The sequence below is a fragment of the Biomphalaria glabrata genome, chromosome 8, assembly GCF_947242115.1.
Source record: "Biomphalaria glabrata chromosome 8, xgBioGlab47.1, whole genome shotgun sequence".
Classification (NCBI taxonomy): domain Eukaryota; kingdom Metazoa; phylum Mollusca; class Gastropoda; family Planorbidae; genus Biomphalaria; species Biomphalaria glabrata.
Genome location: NC_074718.1, coordinates 15,714,116 through 15,734,444, shown reverse-complemented (window position 1 = coordinate 15,734,444; position 20,329 = coordinate 15,714,116). Strand labels below are relative to the sequence as shown.

General features: G+C 33.5%; 1 protein-coding gene across 1 annotated transcript; it reads right to left on the bottom strand.

The window, feature by feature from the left end:
• Nucleotides 1-2,186: 2,186 nt before the first annotated feature.
• LOC106063461 (nicotinamidase-like) lies at nucleotides 2,187-20,096 on the bottom strand. Its single transcript, XM_056038929.1, has 9 exons — nucleotides 19,922-20,096; nucleotides 14,836-14,956; nucleotides 13,956-14,012; nucleotides 13,757-13,814; nucleotides 11,858-12,039; nucleotides 10,111-10,242; nucleotides 9,321-9,489; nucleotides 6,889-7,031; nucleotides 2,187-5,598 (listed from the first exon to the last, which is right to left on the bottom strand). Exons 1-9 carry the CDS (start codon nucleotides 20,023-20,025, stop codon nucleotides 5,494-5,496), a joined length of 1,071 nt encoding a protein of 356 aa, XP_055894904.1. The 5' UTR covers nucleotides 20,026-20,096; the 3' UTR covers nucleotides 2,187-5,493.
• Nucleotides 20,097-20,329: the final 233 nt, after the last annotated feature.

Here is a 20,329-nt window from a genome sequence, read left to right as displayed (position 1 = left end):
GACCCACCAATAGTGAACGAAATAAAAAAGAACAGACTACGTTGGGCAGGTCACCTTGAAAGAATGTCAGACAACAGAGGGGCGAAAATCGTATACAGGCAAAAACCAAAAGGCAGGCGACCCAAAGGCAGACCCCGAATGCGATGGATAGATGACGTGGAAGCAGATCTGAAGCAGCTTGGGGTTAGGGCGTGGAGACGAAAGGCCCAGGAGAGATCTGAATGGAAGGATGTGCTAAAGCAGGCCAGAGCCCTCCATGGGCTGTAGCGCCACTGGGATGGATGGATGGATGGGTCCAGCTATAAATCACTGGTTAGATATAAAATAACAATATTCTTTATAGTAAATGCATCCAAGTTAGAACGCGAGTTACTTAAATACAATGAGTAAAATTCAGTATAACAAAGTACAATTACACCCGCATCATAGGGGTAGAAAACAAGTCCTCTAGAATATGTGTATCTCACACCAAGTACAATTACACCCGCATCATAGGGGTAGAAAACAAATAAGTCCTCTAGAATATGTGTATCTCACACCAAGTAGGCCTACAATTACACCCGCATCACAGGGGTAGAAAACAAATAAGTTCTCTAGAATATGTGTATCTCACACCAAGTACAATTACACCCGCATCACAGGGGTAGAAAACAAACAAGTCCTCTAGAATATGTGTATCTCACACCAAGTACAATTACACCCGCATCATAGGGGTAGAAAACAAATAAGTCCTCTAGAATATGTGTATCTCACACCAAGTACAAACGAATGGCAACTTCAATACATGTGTATTGCACCGAGTGCCAAAAGCAACTGACTTGACTCGAATGTCTTTGATTTCCTGTTTCTACTCAGAGGTTTTTCTCGTGCTATCACCTTTTTGAGCCAAGGTGAACACATAACAAAATGAAGCTGTGACATTAGCCAGTAGTACACAAAAATAGTTAATAACGTCCTAGGATTATTATTAATCTTTAGAAAATGTAAATGAGAAGAAAATGAACTTTTGTTGAAACTTCAAACCTTTTAACTACTTCATACAGTCTCTAGTGTAAAGAATGTTTAGTTTTATGTCATCCTTTTGTTGACAAACATTTAATTTAAAAAAAAAAAACTTACTAGGATCTAGAGACTATGAAGTAAGTGCAGTCTATGGATGCTAAGGAAGAAGTGGCTTTATTATAAATTGAAATATTTAGGTCAAAATAGAAATATATATAAAATATAAATAATACGTAAATGTAATCTTGTGAGTTTCCACCAAAAAAAAAAAAAAAAGGCAAGTTGTTTATTTAGCAGGCAATGTTTCTACCTAAACACTGTTCATTTAGTAGGTACCGGTAAAGTTTCTACCTAAACACAAGGCATGCTGCTCATTTAGCAGGTAATTTGATATTTGGCACATCTGCACAATTTAGGCCATGTCATGCCCATAATCCCTCAAGGGTTATTCCCCCTTTATAGCTCAAGATCTAAATGTTATACAGCTAAGTAAAAGTTATTAAAAAATATAAGGTCCATTCATAGCTCGAATAGCAAAGTTCAGACTTGAGAGGGAATTCTGTTTTGGAGTTCAGTTTGTCAAAATGTTTTGTCATGAGATTATTCATCATCGCTGCATAATACTTTCATTAATCTTTACTCATATACAAATGTTAACTAATTAATGATTCAGATGAATGTTAATATTATAGCAGTACAAAAAGGACATCAAAGGCAAGTGGAAGAAACATGTAAATAAAATTGATCTTAAGAGAAGCAGAAATGTTTTTTTTTTAATAGAGAAGACAAATGGAAGCTTGTATAATTGTACACATAGAACAAAAAGAAAACAAACTCTAAATGATCACAGTGCTTAAGATTTGCAACAACCAAAAAATTAGCATTTAGCTATTTAGGGAAAAAAAGAGGGAATCTAAATAGAATGTGAAAGAGCAACAATCCATACTAGTGATTATATAGATTGTCTCTCTCGACTTGAATAAAAATCAGTTGATTGATTTACTCTGGCTATTTTAAATGTCTATAAGTTTGAATCTCGGTACAAAAAAAGACCTTTCAAACAACAAGAAAATTCAAAACATGTTATTGAAATCAGCAAGAAATTTTTAAAATTGTTTTTTTTTTTATAATTCGAACACAAATTGAAATGCATTTAAAATGAAAGCAATTAACTGTACAAAATGTTTCTTTTTTTAAATCATGTTTATTTCATTTTTGTTGTGACCGATTAATAGAAATACAGGCATGACATTTCAAAAGAAAGTCTGAAAATTTGTTTTCAACACCTGCCAAGAACACATTCAAGAATGAAACAAGTAACAGAATGAAAGAATAGTGTTAGGACTTCACTCAAATCAAATGGAAACAAAAAAAAAGGTATATGAAATACAGTCAATGTGTTGAATAAACAGGAAGGCCTCTCTTTAAAACTCTATGATAGATGCAAATATAAAATACTAATTTATACAGCTGTGCTGAAAAGTTGTAAAAAAATATTTTTTTAAATGTATTTAATTAAAAATAAATACATAACAGATAAACTAGTTTGACTGCTTCCAAAATTTAGTTCTAATTTCTAAACTGATTAAAATAGTTGAAAACACACACAAATAAGTAAAACTCAAGTGTTTTATTTTATGATTTTCTTTGTTTAAGACTGATATATTGCTTATACAATCCTTTAAATTTTGTTAAATAAGAAGAAAAATGTTTCAGTTTTGTAACAAAGCAAATGCTATTAAATGACTAAATTTATATAATATTGGAAAACCAGATGATCAATGTGTATAAATATTCAGCTGCAGGTACCTAGAGTCAAAATAAATCATTGCCAAAATGTCTGCACTGACAACCATAATATTTTACATGTATAGGTCTGAAAAAAAAATTGTTTATACTTTTATACACCAATTTCTCAAACCCAAAAAAAAATAAACTAAATGCGGATGATTCTACAAATCAATCAAAACAATATGTACAAGATTATTATTAATGTGTAAAGTAAGCAAAGTAAGTATTGCTTCAGATACTAGTCTGTGATACAATAGAAATATTTCAACATAAGAACATTCAATACATATAACAGCAGAGGTTCTTCTCTACAGAACAAAATATATTTTGTTTCTGAATAATAAAATGTTTCAGTATAATGACTAGTGGGAATGTTTTCAGTGTATAGCAACCAACTGCATTACTTCTTAGATTTAGATACAATAGAAAATAAAAAATAAGATAAATGCATTCAGTGCATAGATTGTAAAGAAATTTGGTGTGGGAAAAAACAGGACAAAAGAATAACTTATATCACTTTCTCAAAAAGGTTTCTTATAATACTACAATGCATTACTAAAAAATAATAATAAATATTTTTATATTTTTTTTTACCTATGCAAGCTTAAAAAAAATATCACAAATGCAAATGGAAATGACTATAGCCATGGTTTCTAATGTTCTCATATACACATTCTTGAAACAGGAGAAGCACTCTCCTAGACTTTGACTTTTTCTTCATATTATCAAAGTACCTAATATTTAGATGGACATTACTTAGACTTTCTCTTCATACCATCAAAGTAATATTAAGTTGGACAATACTTGGACTTTCTCTTCATACCATCAAACTACTAATATTTAGATGGACATTACTTAGACTTTCTCTTCATAACATCAAAGTGCTAATATTTAGATAGACATTACTTAGACTTTCTCTTCATAACATCAAAGTGCTAATATTTAGATAGACATTACTTGGACTTTCTCTTCACACCATCAAAGTACTAATATTTAGATGGACATTACTTGGACTTTCTCTTCTACCATCAAACTACTAATATTTAGATGGAAATTACTTGGACTTTCTCTTCATACCATTGAACTACTAATATCTAAACAAATCGTATATATTTATATCTATAATATATTGTAAAAGAGTATTTTTAATTTTAAGAGTCCAAATTTGGTTCTGTAAATTGTTTCAATTGTATGTTTTGTAATCAAATGAGCTGAAGCATTCCAAGAACTGACAGAAATAGAGTCATAAAATAAATATTGATTAATCCAACATTAGACAACAATTTAAAAAATTAGTTTTAAAAAAATCTATTTTTTGTTAGTTTTTTGTGTATGTTTTTACAGACTAAGCCCACCTCAACATGATGTGGTTTGAAGAGAACTCACAGAAGGTTTCCTTAAAACTATTTGACGCCTCTGAAACGACTAATAGGGAAAACATTTTGGAATTTCGGAGATGCAACAGTGACAGTGGTGTCATGATGGCTGAGTGGTAAATGACTTAGCTTCTGTATTCAGGGATTTCAGGTTTGAAATCTGGGTGATAACTGGGATTTGGGATTTTAGTGTGCCTACCTAAGCCCCTAACTCTGAATACCTGACATTATTTGAGGAAAAGTAAAGATGGTTAGTCATTATAGGCCACAGACACAGATGACCTTTACATAAGCTGCCACATAGATCACAAGATACAGTGACATTTGCAACAGTAAATGAAAGAAGCTCCTAATCTATATACTAATTGAATAAGAGAAGCTCCTAAATGTTTGCTAATTGACTGATAGAAGCTCCTAAACTTTTGCTAATGGAATAAGAGAAGCTCCTAAACTTTTGCTAATTGACTGATAGAAGCTGCTAGACAATTACAGTTGCCAAATGAAACTCAAAGAAAAAAAATCTCACTCAAGGACAGAATTCTAATACAATGTTATAAGTAGGCCTACTATAATATTATTCTTATTGAAATAACTTCTTCAAATAATAAGATGTGACAATCTTGATTTAGAAATGAATCAAGCAGTTGTACAACTTAATGTTTTGATTTCAAAATGAAAGTGATTTTGATTTTTAACTACTTCCAACAAGGAGAGCTCACTGCATACATGAGCAGCCTTTTATTCATTTCAAACTCATCTAGAAACAATAATGGGTTGTTTTTCTAATAATTCAACTATTTCCCTACATTTGAGTTAAAGTAGTTCTTGCCAAAACAATCATCAATATATACAAAATTAGACTTCAGCATTTAAATCAGCAGTTGATAGAAATATCTCAGGACTTGAAGAGTGTCACAGGGATTAACCAAGAAAACAAAATTGAACAAAATAAATATTTGAACATTTATGAACACATCCGATACTGGTTGTTTCCCACATAGTCATAAGGGAAGGGAGGGGACTAATCTTGAAAAGTTTTTCCATGAAGCTAAAAAGCATTCATCCTTAAAAAAAATATACTGTAAACAAAATTAAAGCATCATTTTGTATAGATCAGAACAACATTTGTAGAATAATGGATAAAAAAAAATCTCCATATATAATTGTTGAGTTTGTTTAAATATTATCTAAACAATAGTTTTCACAATTTGTATTTTTTGATATATGTAAAGACATTGTGTCTAGTTTTACACGTAAAAACAGATAGATGGTTCCAAAAAAAAATTCTAAATCTAAGGCTTCTGATAATAATTGTTTGACAGTATCACTTGTTATTATTTATGCTCAGCTCCAGGGCAACTTTATAATTCATAGCAGCTTTTTGAATGAAACAAAATGGTCGGAGTTCTCCACTGGTCAGCCTAGGAACCTATTGTATCAAACAGAAATGTCTCCATTTTAACTGAACATTTCACATAAAAACTAAAAAGAAAAAAGTGAAACATAATATTTATGAAACAAACTTTTTTCATTTTAAACTAAGTACAATGAAGTTCTAAAGTACAGCCAAACAAAACTAATTGCAAAAGTAACTCATAATACTGTGTCGATTCTTTATAGATCACCTACATTGTCCAGCACAACTCAAAACAACTCCATATTGGCAATCAACTGCACTGCCCTACTGTCATCATCTCTCAATATTTTTATTCTGATCTAATTGAAATAGAAGTGTGAAGATAACCAGTGCTTGGTAGACATCAATTTTAATGGGCAGACAAAGCTTTTTTTTTTTTTTTTACTTTCTCAGTTGAAGGTGACCAAAAGCATTGATACCTTTAGCCAGATGGATATCTAATTCTCTTGAAAGTGATGTATTATTGAATATCATACTTCCCTGATACATAAAGTATTGAGGGAGTGGACATTTACTGTGATCTGTGAGACAGAAAAGATTCCATTAGGAGATTCTGGAACATGACATCTGCTTTCCTTACGTTGATTTTTAGACCAAAAATAGGTTCAGCAGAAGTAAATGTTTAGACAGCAATAACCAAAAATTTGATTCCTTGCGTTCCCAAAAGAATTTTTTTTTTTATTTTGTTAAATGTAATAAAAAGGTGGGAGGCACAAAGCCCAAGTGGTAAAGCACTTAGCTTCTAACCCAAGGGGTTTCGAGTTTGAAGAGTTTGAATCCTGAAAAAACAAAAAGCTGGAATTTTCAATTCAGGATCTTTAGAGCACCTTTGAGTCCACCCAGCTCTAATGGGTAGTTCACATTAGTTAGGGTAAAGTAAAGGCAGTTGGTAGCATTTTATGAACGCATAGAAATAGCTGACATTCGACGGTTCCCTTCATTGTTATTAAACTTGTTCGACATTCAGTATCAGCGTCAACTAACTTATATTGATTGTTCTGCCTTTCGCCGGTGTTATTGAATTACATATTCCATTTGGTTTATTTGGATTAGACACTGCGAAGTGGCTAACAATATAATGTAGACAAAACTTTTGTCTGATAGAAGTCTTTTTTTACATTATAGATTCAAATCTCTACCTATCTTTGGGAGCAGTTTTTCTCTGGGTATCAAATGAAATACAGCAGTGTTTGTATGAGTTCTCCAGCTGTTTCTTTTAGGAGTCCGTTGAGGCTAGTGTTTTGTTCTATGCCAGTAAGGCCATAAACATACATCATTCAAAAAAGAAAGAAAAAAATAAACCTGCTCAGAATCAGCTATGTGGGCTCCTTTTCTGATGAGGTCACTTTTCATCTTATAAATACCATCCAATGAAACACCCCGGCTGGCATCTTCAATAAGAACAGTTTTAAAACCATGCTTCAGTGCATGCTTGGCTGTGAAACCTGCAATATAACAGCAAAGTTCTCAATGCCACACTGACAGGTAATAACAATGTTTATCAGAACAACATTTTCTATGGTTGAAAAAAATAATTTCCTTTCAGCCTTAGTTTGTTGGGTATTTAGACAGTACAAGTAAAGAATTTTTCTTCCATTTACAAGTTTTATGCAGCTTTTAAGGTGTCAGTCAATGTAAAAATATAGTCGATATGTATATTTACAAGAGCCCTGTCATATATATATATATAAAGTAAGTAAAGTTCCCCTTTCAGACCTTGTGATCTATAGGGCAGATGATGTAAAGGTCATTTGTTTCTCTGTGTGTGTGTATATATATATATATATATATATATATAAAGCTTATGCAATTAAATTGTTGAACCATTATAACAGGATTTGAAATCAGGACCATTGAAAAGACAGCCTAGAGGGCATACCATACAACCAGGCAGACATCCACTTGAGGAGTCCTGCGACTGTATTCAGGGTATATTCTACAAATCACTGGCGGATCCAGGGAAGGGGGGGGGGCGGTAGGGGCAATCCCCCCCGCTCAGTCGATACACACCCCTTTGAAGGGGGAAAGGGGGAAAGAACGAATGAATTTTAGTATAGAATTCACACACTTTGTATACTAATTTATTAATTATGTTAATAATATATGCTAATTATTTATAGTTCAACCTATTTTTAGATTATTTAGATTATTTCGCCCCCCTCAGACATTTTGGCCGATTTGGTGGGGTCGGGAGGGGGCGATGGCATCAATCCAGCCCCCCACTCCATAAACTTTCGAGTGGGGGGGGGGGGGGGGGGGGCGGTCCAATAAAAATTGTAGAAATCACAGCTTGCTAACAGAATCAATTAAATATCTATATGATTAAAACGTGTTATTGATGTTTTAACCGATCTTTATATTATGTCGTTCCCCTGTTTTCCAATTGGTTGGGGGGGGGGGGGGCGAATACATCTACTGCCATTCCCACCTAAACCGTTTGAGGGGGGGGGGGGGGGGCGGTCCTACTTTTATGGGGAAATCATAGTCTGTGAACAAAATTATTTGAATAGTTATATAATATAAGCTACGTATTGATATGTGAATCCATTTATATATTATGTCGCACACACACTCTAATCTCAAATTTTATCATTAGTAAATATAAAATGAAAAAGGGTTGTACCAGGTGGGAGGGGCGATACATGCAATTGCCTTCCGCCCATCGGACAAAGCAATACTTTTGTCTTTTTGAATTATAGTTAAGAAATTATAAAATTTTAAGAAAAATCTGTCACTAATATACTTTATATGTGCTATAAATTAAATTCTTATATCGAGTCGCACAACCCCTATTCTTTAATGCCAAATGCAATCATTAACAGAAATTATAAAAAGGAGCAAGGATTAATCATTTTCATTCTACCGCCCCTCCCCTTTCCAGATGTTTGTGGTCTAGCTCATGATGTTTTAAAATAAAATAGTCAAATATGGCGACAGAGTTTATGTAATTTCACATAAATTTATCATAATTTTTAAAAGAAAGACTTTGCTTTGGAAAATTTAGAATTCATATGAAATTTTTCAGAATAAGAGTAACGATTGAGATGAGTTCTGAACCCAAATATTCTTTTCCTAGTCGCCTTTTTCCAACCTTTACTCAATCTGCTATTTTTCTAGTTAAATAAATTTGGGACTATAGCTCATAATTTATGCTGCAATCCTAAAAATGCAAACAAATTTAGAGTAGAGTCTAATTGGTCCACTTAATTTCGCCTCCCACTTCCGAAATTTTTTGTTAGAGCTTTGAATTATAGTTCTGTAACAAAACAAAGTTACAAACATGCTTATTGAACAAATTGTATCACTTACAAATTAGATTTTTAAAAAAAATATTATTCAAATTTATTTTTTTCGACCGGCGATCATTAAAGCCTAAATCTAAATATGTGGGGTATCTTCAAATCGTTTTATTTTCAATGTAGTAAGGGCCTTTCTAATTTATATTAGAATATTTTTTTCTAAGTAAAACATTATTGAAAAGGTCATTTTTTAATAGGAGGAATAATGAATTGTAGATGTCAGGAGAATGCGTTTCAGCAGTGAAAAATGCAAGAAAACGCTTTTGGCAGTGAAGAATGCAAAAAAAAAAAAAGTGTCTAAATATAAAAATCAAGTTATTAACTAAAGCAAATGATGTACTAATCACTTGAACATTTAATTATCAATTATATGCTTGGAACTTTATCTCATCAGCTGTTTCTGTAACATACTAAACCAAACATGTGTTGACTTACCAACACACACATCATAAGCTAGACCACAAACATAAACATCTGTGACATGGCGCTCTCCCAACAAAGAGGCTAAGTTGGTTTGTGACAATCTGCAATTATCCCAGAATGCAGAGTAGCTGTCAACATCAGGGTTATTTCCCTTTTTTACATACAGTGCCTCATTGACAATCTAAAATTTAAAAAAAAAGAAGTATTTTGTAACAAATATTACTTTTAAAGTCTATTGTTGTTATTTTAAATAATTTTCAAAGCAAAAAAAAACAACATAATATTTAGCAAAAAAGGTTCTACATTGCCTCATGTCTGATATGAACACATATATATTTAAAGAAGCTTGTAACTCTAAACAAAAACACTTTGCTTTAACCCATTAGCTCCTATTTCCGGTTTGAAAAAATACTTGACAAAGAGGGGTAATTCAGAATTTTAAAAATCTTAAAAAATAAATACTATGAAAAAAAGATAAAAATTGTACATCTAATACTAATAATTTAATTTAAAAAATACTTTAAAATAGATTCTAATACCCTTAGAATATAAAAAAGCTTCAAAAATACTCATTTTCCCATGAAAAAGTTTTTAAAATTTATTAAAAAATTAATACACATCAGGTTTTCACTAAAAAAAAATAGTCATCACGCTTCCTTCTAAACAAGACTTAATGAACTCTTATAATAGGAAAGTTTAAAAAGTGTTGTTAGCATTCCAACCCATTATCCTGCTGTATGTAGGACTTAACCCTAAAAGACACACTGTATTGCAGTAAGAGCTATTGGGTTACAATTCTAACCTTGAGATCTGGGTGAAGCTCTGCTCCAGTTGTCTTCTGGACACAATGTCGGGGCCACATCACTTGCTCTCTTGATGAGCCATCTACATCAAAAATAACTTTGTCTTGTATGTTAGCTTCTTCCGCACTGACCTATTGAAACAATGACGTTTCATTTTAAAACAATATCACTAGATCTATTTATTGTGTGCTGTGCATTTCACAAGCCTTGTTCTTGCTTAACACAATTATAATCCTAACAGCAACATATGCATGCGAGACATTGAAGTCATCTGCCAAAATTGAGAAAAGACTAAATGTGGATTAACAAAAATGATGGATTTCAGGAGCCAGTTACATCCTAAGCCAAACTGGGACTAGACCACTTAATCTTATCTTATATAATACAGATGTTACTTCAAAAAAAGATGATTACGTCCTACGCGTCATGCATTTAGTCATGCATATTAACCAATGACTTAAATTCTGCTAAGTGGTTTATGATGTTGCTACATATTATGTGTTCTAGGATTTTACATGTAATGCTGGTTGTGATACTGGTCTGTAGTTTCCTGGGTCAGATTTTTCTCCTTTTTTAAATAGGGGGGTGACATTAGCTTCTTTCCAGTCCTTTGGTACTCTGCCCTGGTTAAGCGATGCCTGAAAAAGTATTTTGAACACTGGGGCTAGCTCATTGCTTAGTTCTTGGCAATCTAGCTGGAATACCATCAGGTCCAGAAGCTTTATTTGGTTTGGTGTTGGCTAATAGTTTTTGGATTCCATTTTCTTGTACTACTATATCTTCTATGTTGTCTACTTGGTTCAAATTAAGTAATATGTCTTTGTCTCCTGGGGCTGAGAATGCTGATGCAAAGTATTTGTATAGGGTGTTTGCTTTAGTTTCATTATCATTATGTATTATGTTATGTTCATCTTTTAATGGTGCTATACCTGTTGTTTCCATTTTCTTAGACTTAATGTATGACCATAGGTTTTTGTTGTTATCTTTAGATATTACATTGTTTATGTATTCACTCTGCAGCTGTCTGCTTACTTTTTGAGTTAGGTGTTTGATTTTTATATACTTTTTGTAAACTATTTCTGCCTTAGTTTCTTTGAATTTTCTATAAAGGTTTTCCTTCTGTTTAAAAAGCATCTTTAGTCTTTTATTAAACCAGCATTTATTTATTTTGTTTGATGTGTATTTAGTTGATATATGATTTTCTATAATGCTTTTAAGATGGTTTTTAATGAAATTCCAGAGGTCATCGACTGGTTGCTTAATGTCTTTTTCTAATAAGAATGTTTGTTGAAAGTTTAATGCAGCTTGGTGTAGTTGTGTTAGGTTACATTTATTCCAGAGTAAGATTTTTCTTTTGTCTTTGTATTGGTTATTGCTTTTATCTGACTGTATTTTTATGATCTCATGGTCTGAGGTTGTGAGGTTGTGATCAAGCACTGCATGAGCTTTGTTGGACATGTCCTCCAACATAATGAATTATGTATACCAATCAAGGACATCCTTGTATAACATGGTGCCAAACTTTCATTGAGGACCTCATAGCAGTGGACACCAGGTGGGAAGAGGATTCAGGCATTACCAGTTACAGATCTTTATGGAGACAGCTTGCTGCCTAATGCACCAAACAATGTGGGAGGATCTAAGTCTACAAAAGTCTAAGCCTAAGTAATAATTGATGATAGTTGACATAATTATGAATATCATTAATATATGTTTAAATAAAAAGGTAATTATGTTTATAAAAACCTTTGAAGATGGATGTAACTTCCGTAACAATACATTGTCAATGAAAGAAATGTGGTTGTCAGGATGCCAGTCTAATGTGTAGACAACTACATCAAACAAATTGGGTTCTAAAAGTGAGTTGATGACTGGGACAACAGCATAACCATCTTGACCAGCTGGACATTCACGCAAAGACAGTGTACCTGTGAAATCAATAAAATAAAATATAGGAGATTCTAAAGTAAAATATACCAGGAAATACTAAGAAAATAGAAAAATAAAGCAGTATATGGATACATTTTCATTTACATGAAAACTTTGAAAAAAAATCAAATAATTTTAATCATTGAAAAGTTTCATCCTTTTAGAATCTCTAATTGGAGGCACAGTGGCTAAGTGGTAAAGTGTGTGGCTTCTGAACTGGAGGGTCCTGGTTTCAAATCTTAGTGAAGACTGTAATTTTTAATTTCAGGATCTTTAGGGCATCTCTGAGTCCACCCAGCTTTAATGGGTACCTGACATTAGTTTAGGAAAAGTAAAGACTGTTGGTCATTGTGCTGATCACATTAACAGTGGGTCACAGAAACAGATGATCTTTACATCATCTTCACAAAGTTCAACAACAACAGCAAAGAAACTGTTATTCAATGGATACCAGCCCATATACAACTAGAAGGAAATGAGAAGGCTGACACACTCGCCAAGAGTGGGAGAACTAACTCTCAATTAAACTCTGCACTCTATCCAGAAGAAATGAAGAAATTAATTGTAAACAAAATAAATGAGAAATGGACGAGCTCTCATCCAAATCACAAGAAAGATGACGCTTACTATAAGCTATCCCGACAAGACCAACGTCTAATCTTTCGACTCAGGACCGGACACAACAGAATGCGACAACACATGTACCGGAAGCTCAAAATTGGAACCAGTGAAATCTGCCCATGTGAATGCCGACCACGTCCTCCAAAACTGCTCTCTTTACCAAGAGGCCCGTATAAGACATTGGCCCCAAATCACCCCAATAGAAAGAAAACTATATGGAGAGCTCCCTGATTTGGAAACCACTGCGCAGTTCATCTCATGTATTGGTCTAGTCATATGAACACTCCAACATAACAATGAGAACAAAGAAGAAAAAGAACATCATCTTCCCCAAAGATCACAAGGTCTGAAAGGAAAACTTTACTTTTTTACTTTATAATCTCTAATTAACATGCACACCTAGATTAACACATGGCTACATGTAAAGCGCTTCTGTAATTTATAAATTAAGATAAATAAGGCTATTTTTCCTGAGGATTGACTCCCAAAGCCTTACCAATGTTTGGTAAAGCCACAAGGCAGAGTGATTTGAATTTTGAGTTTTTCTTCTCCTAAGTGGGTGCCAGCCAAGTCTAATAAGCCCCTTCTGTCAGCTTACTGGTTTAGGCTTCAATTGATTGCCTTTGCTCCTTATCAAATACATCAGTTTCGCTTGGCCCAATATCTGATCCACACTTAAGCCCAGGAGTGGCACTTGTTGTCAGAGGCTATTTAAGATGGATGCCTTTGGAATCATTTTATAGTTTGTTATGTCTTTTATTCTGAAGACAAATAATGAAGAATGTGTGCAGTATTTCACATGACCATACAATCCCAGTTGTGACCTGCATATTTTCCACATCTGATGTGGAAAGGGCAGTTGTCCATTGGGTTCAATTTTTCAAGTTTTCTTTATGTCATCTGTGCCTGTCTTCTACAAGGGTTTTTCTTTGGGTTTTAAATGTGTGTCCTGCACTGAATTTTACCTGGGATATTATTACTTTATATCTATATCTATAATATCTAAATGTATTAAATAAAACATAAGCTGAATTTTACCTGGGATATTATTTCTATATATCTATATCTACACTATCTAAAGATACAAATATTTACCTGTAATAAAATCATTCTGTACATCCACAACCACTAAAGCCTTTACAGGCTTCAAGATCTGTTTAAATATATAAGAATCTATATGCAAATAACCATTGAATACATTTGTATCACTTGTTACTAAAGTGTGTTTAGCCAGGAACACCTCAGTTTATTATCAATACATAATATTGGGGATTCAAACTAAGTTAATCCAAACCTGTTTGATGCAATACTTCCAAGCAAAACTAAATTCCTCACGGCTAATGAGACCATCCTGAGAAAAAAAAAACATATAACAGAATGAAATAAACCAACCATTTGTAATGACAGAAGAAATTTGTAAAAATGTTTTATTAGTTAGATAAAATGTCGACAGTTCTCTCATTGAGTTGCAATGTGTGTTTTGCAGATAATGTCAAGGTTACTTTATTTTGATACTTTATGTAACAACCAATTGTCTTTATTTTCTCCCAGCTAAACCCATGAACTTATTTTAAGCCATGCAAACTTTAAAAACAAATCCTGGTGCCTTTACAAATGAAAGAAAAATAAGAGATTGAAACAACTCTATCATGATCAGTTTTCCTTCTGACACCTCAGACCAAAATGAAGAGAAAAATTATATTTAATACAAAACAGTTGATGAGATGACAGCATGTTGAAAAACAAAGTTCACATACTTTTTAATTTTTATAAGAAATCTAATTCTGACCTTACTTCCCCTTAAAGATTTTAAGTCATTATTAGAACTGTTGGGACTTCAGAATGCCTGGAGTTAAAATACTTGTCTATGCTAAAGTTTTTATCCAACAGCCTGTGCCTTAGCACTGAGTTAATATCATTTATTGACATAAAACACAGAAAATAGAGCAATCTAAAAAAGTCACAATCACTTGTTCATACAAAACATAGTAAATAAAGCAATCTAAAAATGTGATGATTCTTAGAGCAGAAGTTGGACATGTGGTTGTGACTTGGCTATCTACAAAGGGGCCCAGCTTACAAGTCCACATAAGAGATTGCCTCATATTGTATTAATCCTATAAACATGAAAGATGTGCTATGCAAAAGCATTTTCAAAAAAAAAATATGAGTACCTGATTTAGGTCAAGAGCATTAAAAATAGAGTTGACATCGTCCTCAGTAGGGCCTCTATCCTCAGAGACAGCCAGTTGTTCAATTAAAACTTGAAATTCTGTTCTGTCCAGATTACTATCACTGAAACATAATTGGTAGTATTTAGAAAACCCAGTGTCATAACTATTTAACATTTTACAGTTCACGGTTTAATAAGTTAAATTTAATATGGATCACCAAATGAGAAATAAGAACTATAAGCCTAATTGTTAATACATATTAGATAAGCGTATTCTTGATCCTATGAAGTAGAAATCAACAAATATATTGTTATATAGCGCTGCATTTGTTTGACTTTTGTCTCTAGCAGCCAACAGTTTAATGATCAGCTAGAGCTTTTCCTATAGTTTGTAAATAAATATAAACAGACCATTAGCAAGCACAAATTAAGTCACTGACTCTAACATCTTTTGTTTCAAGTTATGAATATTTTAAAAATTTTCCGAGGTATATCATTATAAAAACAAATTCTGTAACTTGTAGTAATTATGCACACTGGGAAGCATGGACATGCAGTTAGGGCTTTTGGGTTATTTTATATTTTTCTTTATATTTATTGTTACTTAGCATTGTTCATTTTGGACAATTATTATTTGTCCTGATTCTGTTGCAAGCAGATGTATTATATCTATCATTAAAAATATTTAAAAAAATACAATTAAAAGATTCAAAGTTAATTTTTATTTGTTTTAATTGTCTTAGTTTTCTTTCTGAGTTATCATGAAGATACAAAATATTTTTTAAACATGAATATTAAAACCTAACGATAAACAGTATCTCCAGCCTATTAGTGTCTTGATCTATAAATATTTCTCTTTCCATTAGATGACAGCTCTTGTTGTTCCTTGTATGGTGATTTTGCCTAGTTCAGCACTAGCTAAGGTCTGTAAAGTTCATGGCACAAACACACAAACTTCTGAACATGTTGATGGTTTTCCAAAGACTAATGAATAATAGCAACATAACCATACAAGTTGCACCCAAAGAACAAATTGTTTGACCTTGTTCAGAGGGAAATAGTTATGCGGGTGTCATGTATGTCAATCTGTCCAAACTGGCTGTGACATAATGGGGAAATAACTATTTTGATAAATTGTGGCCAAAAGTGGTCGTGTTTTGACCTGAGGCCTATGACCTTCAGTTTTGTTTACACTGATGTGTGATTTCCTGGATTTGACAATAGATTGTATATTTAGTGGTAACATATGACTAGGGCGGTTAGCCATACTATTTTTGAATGTGTAACTTTTGTTTAATCTGTGTTGAAAATTGTAAAATTGTTTTAAAAAATTGCTAACTCTTGTTGTAATTGTTCAACATGGAGTATGAAAAAAAAGAAAGAAACGTGAATATAATACAGTGTAAATATGAGTATGAGTTAAAAGACATTCTACACAGTAAGCAAGCGGCCCGCCATTCCCAAACCTTTTTTAATGTGGCCCTCGATAGAAAAAGGTTGCCCACCCCTGGCCTAGAGTAAACATAGATTTAGATTAGGGGTGCACCGGATAGTCCCTCCGGCTCCGGCTTCTGCCGAATATCCGGCATTTTTTACTATCCGGTGCTATTCGGCTCCGGTCGGATATCACTACCGGATAGTAAACCGGATAGTAAAAAATACACCTATTTAATATGCATAAAGTGGACCTCGTTCCATTACTGTCTGTTATAGAATGTATTAATGCTTATATGAAAACAAAATAATGTGCTTAAAAATAGAGCCATTATGAATATGCACCAAACTTTGTTTATTATAAAGACAAGGCGTGTTAATAACTTAATATAAATAGAGATGAAACTTTACATCATAAATGCGCTTTACATACAGAGCAGCAATGGCTGGCACTTTTTTCAATTTGTCTTGACCTTTGAGTAAGTTAGTTAACATGTTAAAATGCTACATTCCTTGACTACGTCATGCTGACCAGACGTCTGTCTAGCTGTGCGGGTATATCTCCAGAGGTAGAGATGAACAACTCCCACCCCCTTTTATTTGTTTAGTCCATCACATTGAGTTTTTTATGGGTGGGTAACCACAAGTTAAATACGATGGACGTAGGTTTAATGTCAGCGTATTGACACTCTCTAGTGGTCACACCTTTCGAGGGAACTGAGTTTGTTTACTTAGTAGTTAATCTTTATTAGGGGGGGGGGGGGGGCTGGACTACAAGAGCCACACCTCTAATGTAACCAGGTATATTTCTAGATGAACAACTCCCTTCCCCTTTTATTTGTTTAGCCCATCACATTGAGTTCATTGATTGACAGGTGACCCCAAGTCAGATACGATGGACGTAGGTTTAATGTCAGCGTATTGACACTCTCTAGTGGTCACACCTTTCGAGGGAACTGAGTTTGTTTACTTAGTAGTTAATCTTTATTAGGGGGGGCTGGACTACAAGAGCCACACCTCTAATGTAACCAGGTATATTTCTAGATGAACAACTCCCTTCCCCTTTTATTTGTTTAGCCCATCACATTGAGTTCATTGATTGACAGGTGACCCCAAGTCAGATACGATGGACGTAAGCACTCTCTAGAGGTCACACGAGGGAACTAGATTTGTTATGGGGGGGGGTGGACTAGACTTTACATTATAAATTCGTATTACATACGTAGCAGCGATGTCTGGCACATTTTAAAAGCTTGTCTTGACCTTTGAGTGGTCTTGTAAACACGTAATATTCCTTAACTACGTCACGCTGATAATCTGTCTAGATGTGCGAGTATATCTCCAGAGGTAGAGATGAGCACCCCCACCTCCTTTTGTTTGTTTAGTCCATAACATTGAGTTCACGGATAGGCAGCTGACCACATTAAGCCAGATGTCAACGTGTTGACACTTTCTAGAGGTCACATCTTATGAGGGAACTGAGTTTGTTTACTTGGAGTAGAATTTTTATTAGGGGCGGGACTACAAGCCAAATCTCTATAAGGTTAATCTGGTATGAGTTTGTTTATTATGAGATAGGTTGTCAATCAAGGGTCTGGTCCACAAACCAAATTGTTAAGACATATTGACACTGTCTAGAGGTCACTAGATGATGACACTAAGTTTGTTTACTTGGAGAGAAATGTCAATTAGGGCGCTGAACTACAGGACACATCCCTACATGTATTTTGTTACACAAGCCACGGGTATAAAAGTGGCTTGCAAGGGCATTTAGTAAATTAAATAGTAATAATAATGGCTGATAAAAAGTCATCACTTATATGGCGTTATATGTCAAAACAATGGACTACTCTAAAGCAGTTTGCAATGCTTGTAAAATAGTAATGTCACGTGGTAAACCAGGCAAGCCTAAAGACTTCTCAACCACCACTATGATTAGTCATCTACGCTCGAAACACCCAGACTTATTCAACGAAATGACTGCATTGAAATCAGCATCAAATAATATCACTGCCTGTGCCAGTACGTCTACGAGCTCCAGTGATTCGTCAAGCCTCACACACAAGCAGCAACCAGGGATTAAAGAGGTCTTAGACAAAGCTAAATTGTGGGATATTAATAGTGATAATGCTAAACGCATTCACTTGGCCATAGCAAAGATGATTGCAACTGACATGGAACCTTACCAAGTAGTTGAGAAGCCTGGATTTATTGGACTTTTAAAAGTACTGGAGAAAAGATACACTGTGCCTAGTCGCTAATATTTTACAGAACGTGTTATTCCAGATATCTACGACAATATTTCCTCAAAGCTTCGTGAAATGCTATCTGATGCTAAAAGCATCGCTTTCTCAACGGTCACTTGGACAGCTGATAATACCACCGAATCATATTTTGGTTTAACTGCCCATTGGTTGAATGAGTCATTTGACCGAAGCAGCTATGTTTTGCATTGTACAAAATTTAATGGCCAGCATACGGCTGCAAATTTGCTGTACTTAAGATATTTACTAAGCCATTATCTGTATTAGATACAAACCAGAAGCGGTTTGTGGCCTTTAAAACACGAGCCTAATGACAAGTTGATGGTGTCAAATACATGAACACAAACATCTACCCAACTTAGATTGTACTTAAGAAAGATTTACGCTATAAAACCAAGAGTGAACTTTACCTTTGAAAGATTTACATTAGTTACATATATGTTTATATATTCTGCATGAGTTATCCCACATTCTACTTTACAATACATACGCACACACCATCTCATGTTACAAAGATTAGTTTATGATAAGCATATCTGTGTTCATTTTAATTTATCAATCAGTGATAGAGTTTAAAGTAAGAAAGTAAATAACAAAATAATATGAATATAGGTATGTTATATAGAAGATTTGCAAAAACTTCAGTAAAACGGGCTGTTAGAGTCATTTAGGTATCCGGCTCCGGCCGAATATCTAATTGTACTATCCGGTTATATCCGGCTCCAGCCGGATATCAAAAAGTACTATCCGGTGCACCCCTAATTTCTTATCTTCTTATCTTATATAATACAGACGTTACTTCAAAAAAGAAGATGATTACATTTAGATATTTATGTTTATCTTTTTTTTTTATTACAATATAGTTAGACCTTCTAAGCTCACATATAGAATATAGTTAGTAACAAAAGATCTAGAATAAAAAGTAGAATAGATCTATTATATTATTTTATATTCTATATTTTAGAGATCTATAGATATAGACCTAGATTTACTTGTAAAAGTATAAACTAGATTCTTGATTAATCTAGATCTATACAATCTATTGATCCAGCTAGAATATTCTCAAATTAATTATTCAACTAAACAAGATTTAGATCTAGATCTATACTGACATTCTATAGATAATTCTCATAATTGTGACTTAATTATCAATGTTCTTGACTTATGTCTAAGACTATAGACTATACTATAGCATATATAATAGAGATCAAATTATAATAATCATATTTCATTAATAATGCTCTATAACTTAGTATAACTTTACTTTAACTTTTAAGCCTTGCCTTTTTAAGGCTTTTAAAAACTAGATGACTAGCTAGATCTAATTATTATCGTACTCATAGTGATTTAGATCTAGATCTACATAGATCTAAACTAGTTGTAGATTACCTGTTTGTATCAAAATAGTTGAACACGGAGTCATAAGATGTTTCTTTAAAATTATTTCCTAAATGTTTATCAAATATGTTATTCAGTTGTTGAGTTTCTGACATAGTGACTCTCTTTGTTTGTAAACAACAGCTGAAGGCCAAGACGGAACCGGAAGTGTTACATGATGCGTTGTTAATAGTAACGTAAATTTGACCTCTTTAGATAGTTCTAGATTCCAAATCTGTGAAATCTCTAGATTAGATATCTTATCTTAAAACATAGAATCTACATACGTTACTTCAAAAGAGAAGATAATTAGTACGTCCTACTGGTATGCATTTGTCAGCCTAGTCGTGCATCCGTGACTTAAAATCTGCCAAGTCGTAGATCTAGCCTACTTATTTTCTGGCCATGGGCGCCCCAAGG

Excerpts from the sequence above, each read along its gene's own strand:
- LOC106063461 (XM_056038929.1), bottom strand. The coding sequence starts at position 20,025 with ATGTCAGAAACTCAACAACTGAATAACATATTTGATAAACATTTAGGA. Across the intron at positions 14,957-19,921 it reads AACTATTTTGATACAAACAG|TGATAGTAATCTGGACAGAA; the intron begins GTAATCTACAAC and ends ATTATGTTTCAG. Across the intron at positions 13,815-13,955 it reads GGAAGTATTGCATCAAACAG|ATCTTGAAGCCTGTAAAGGC; the intron begins GTTTGGATTAAC and ends ATATTTAAACAG.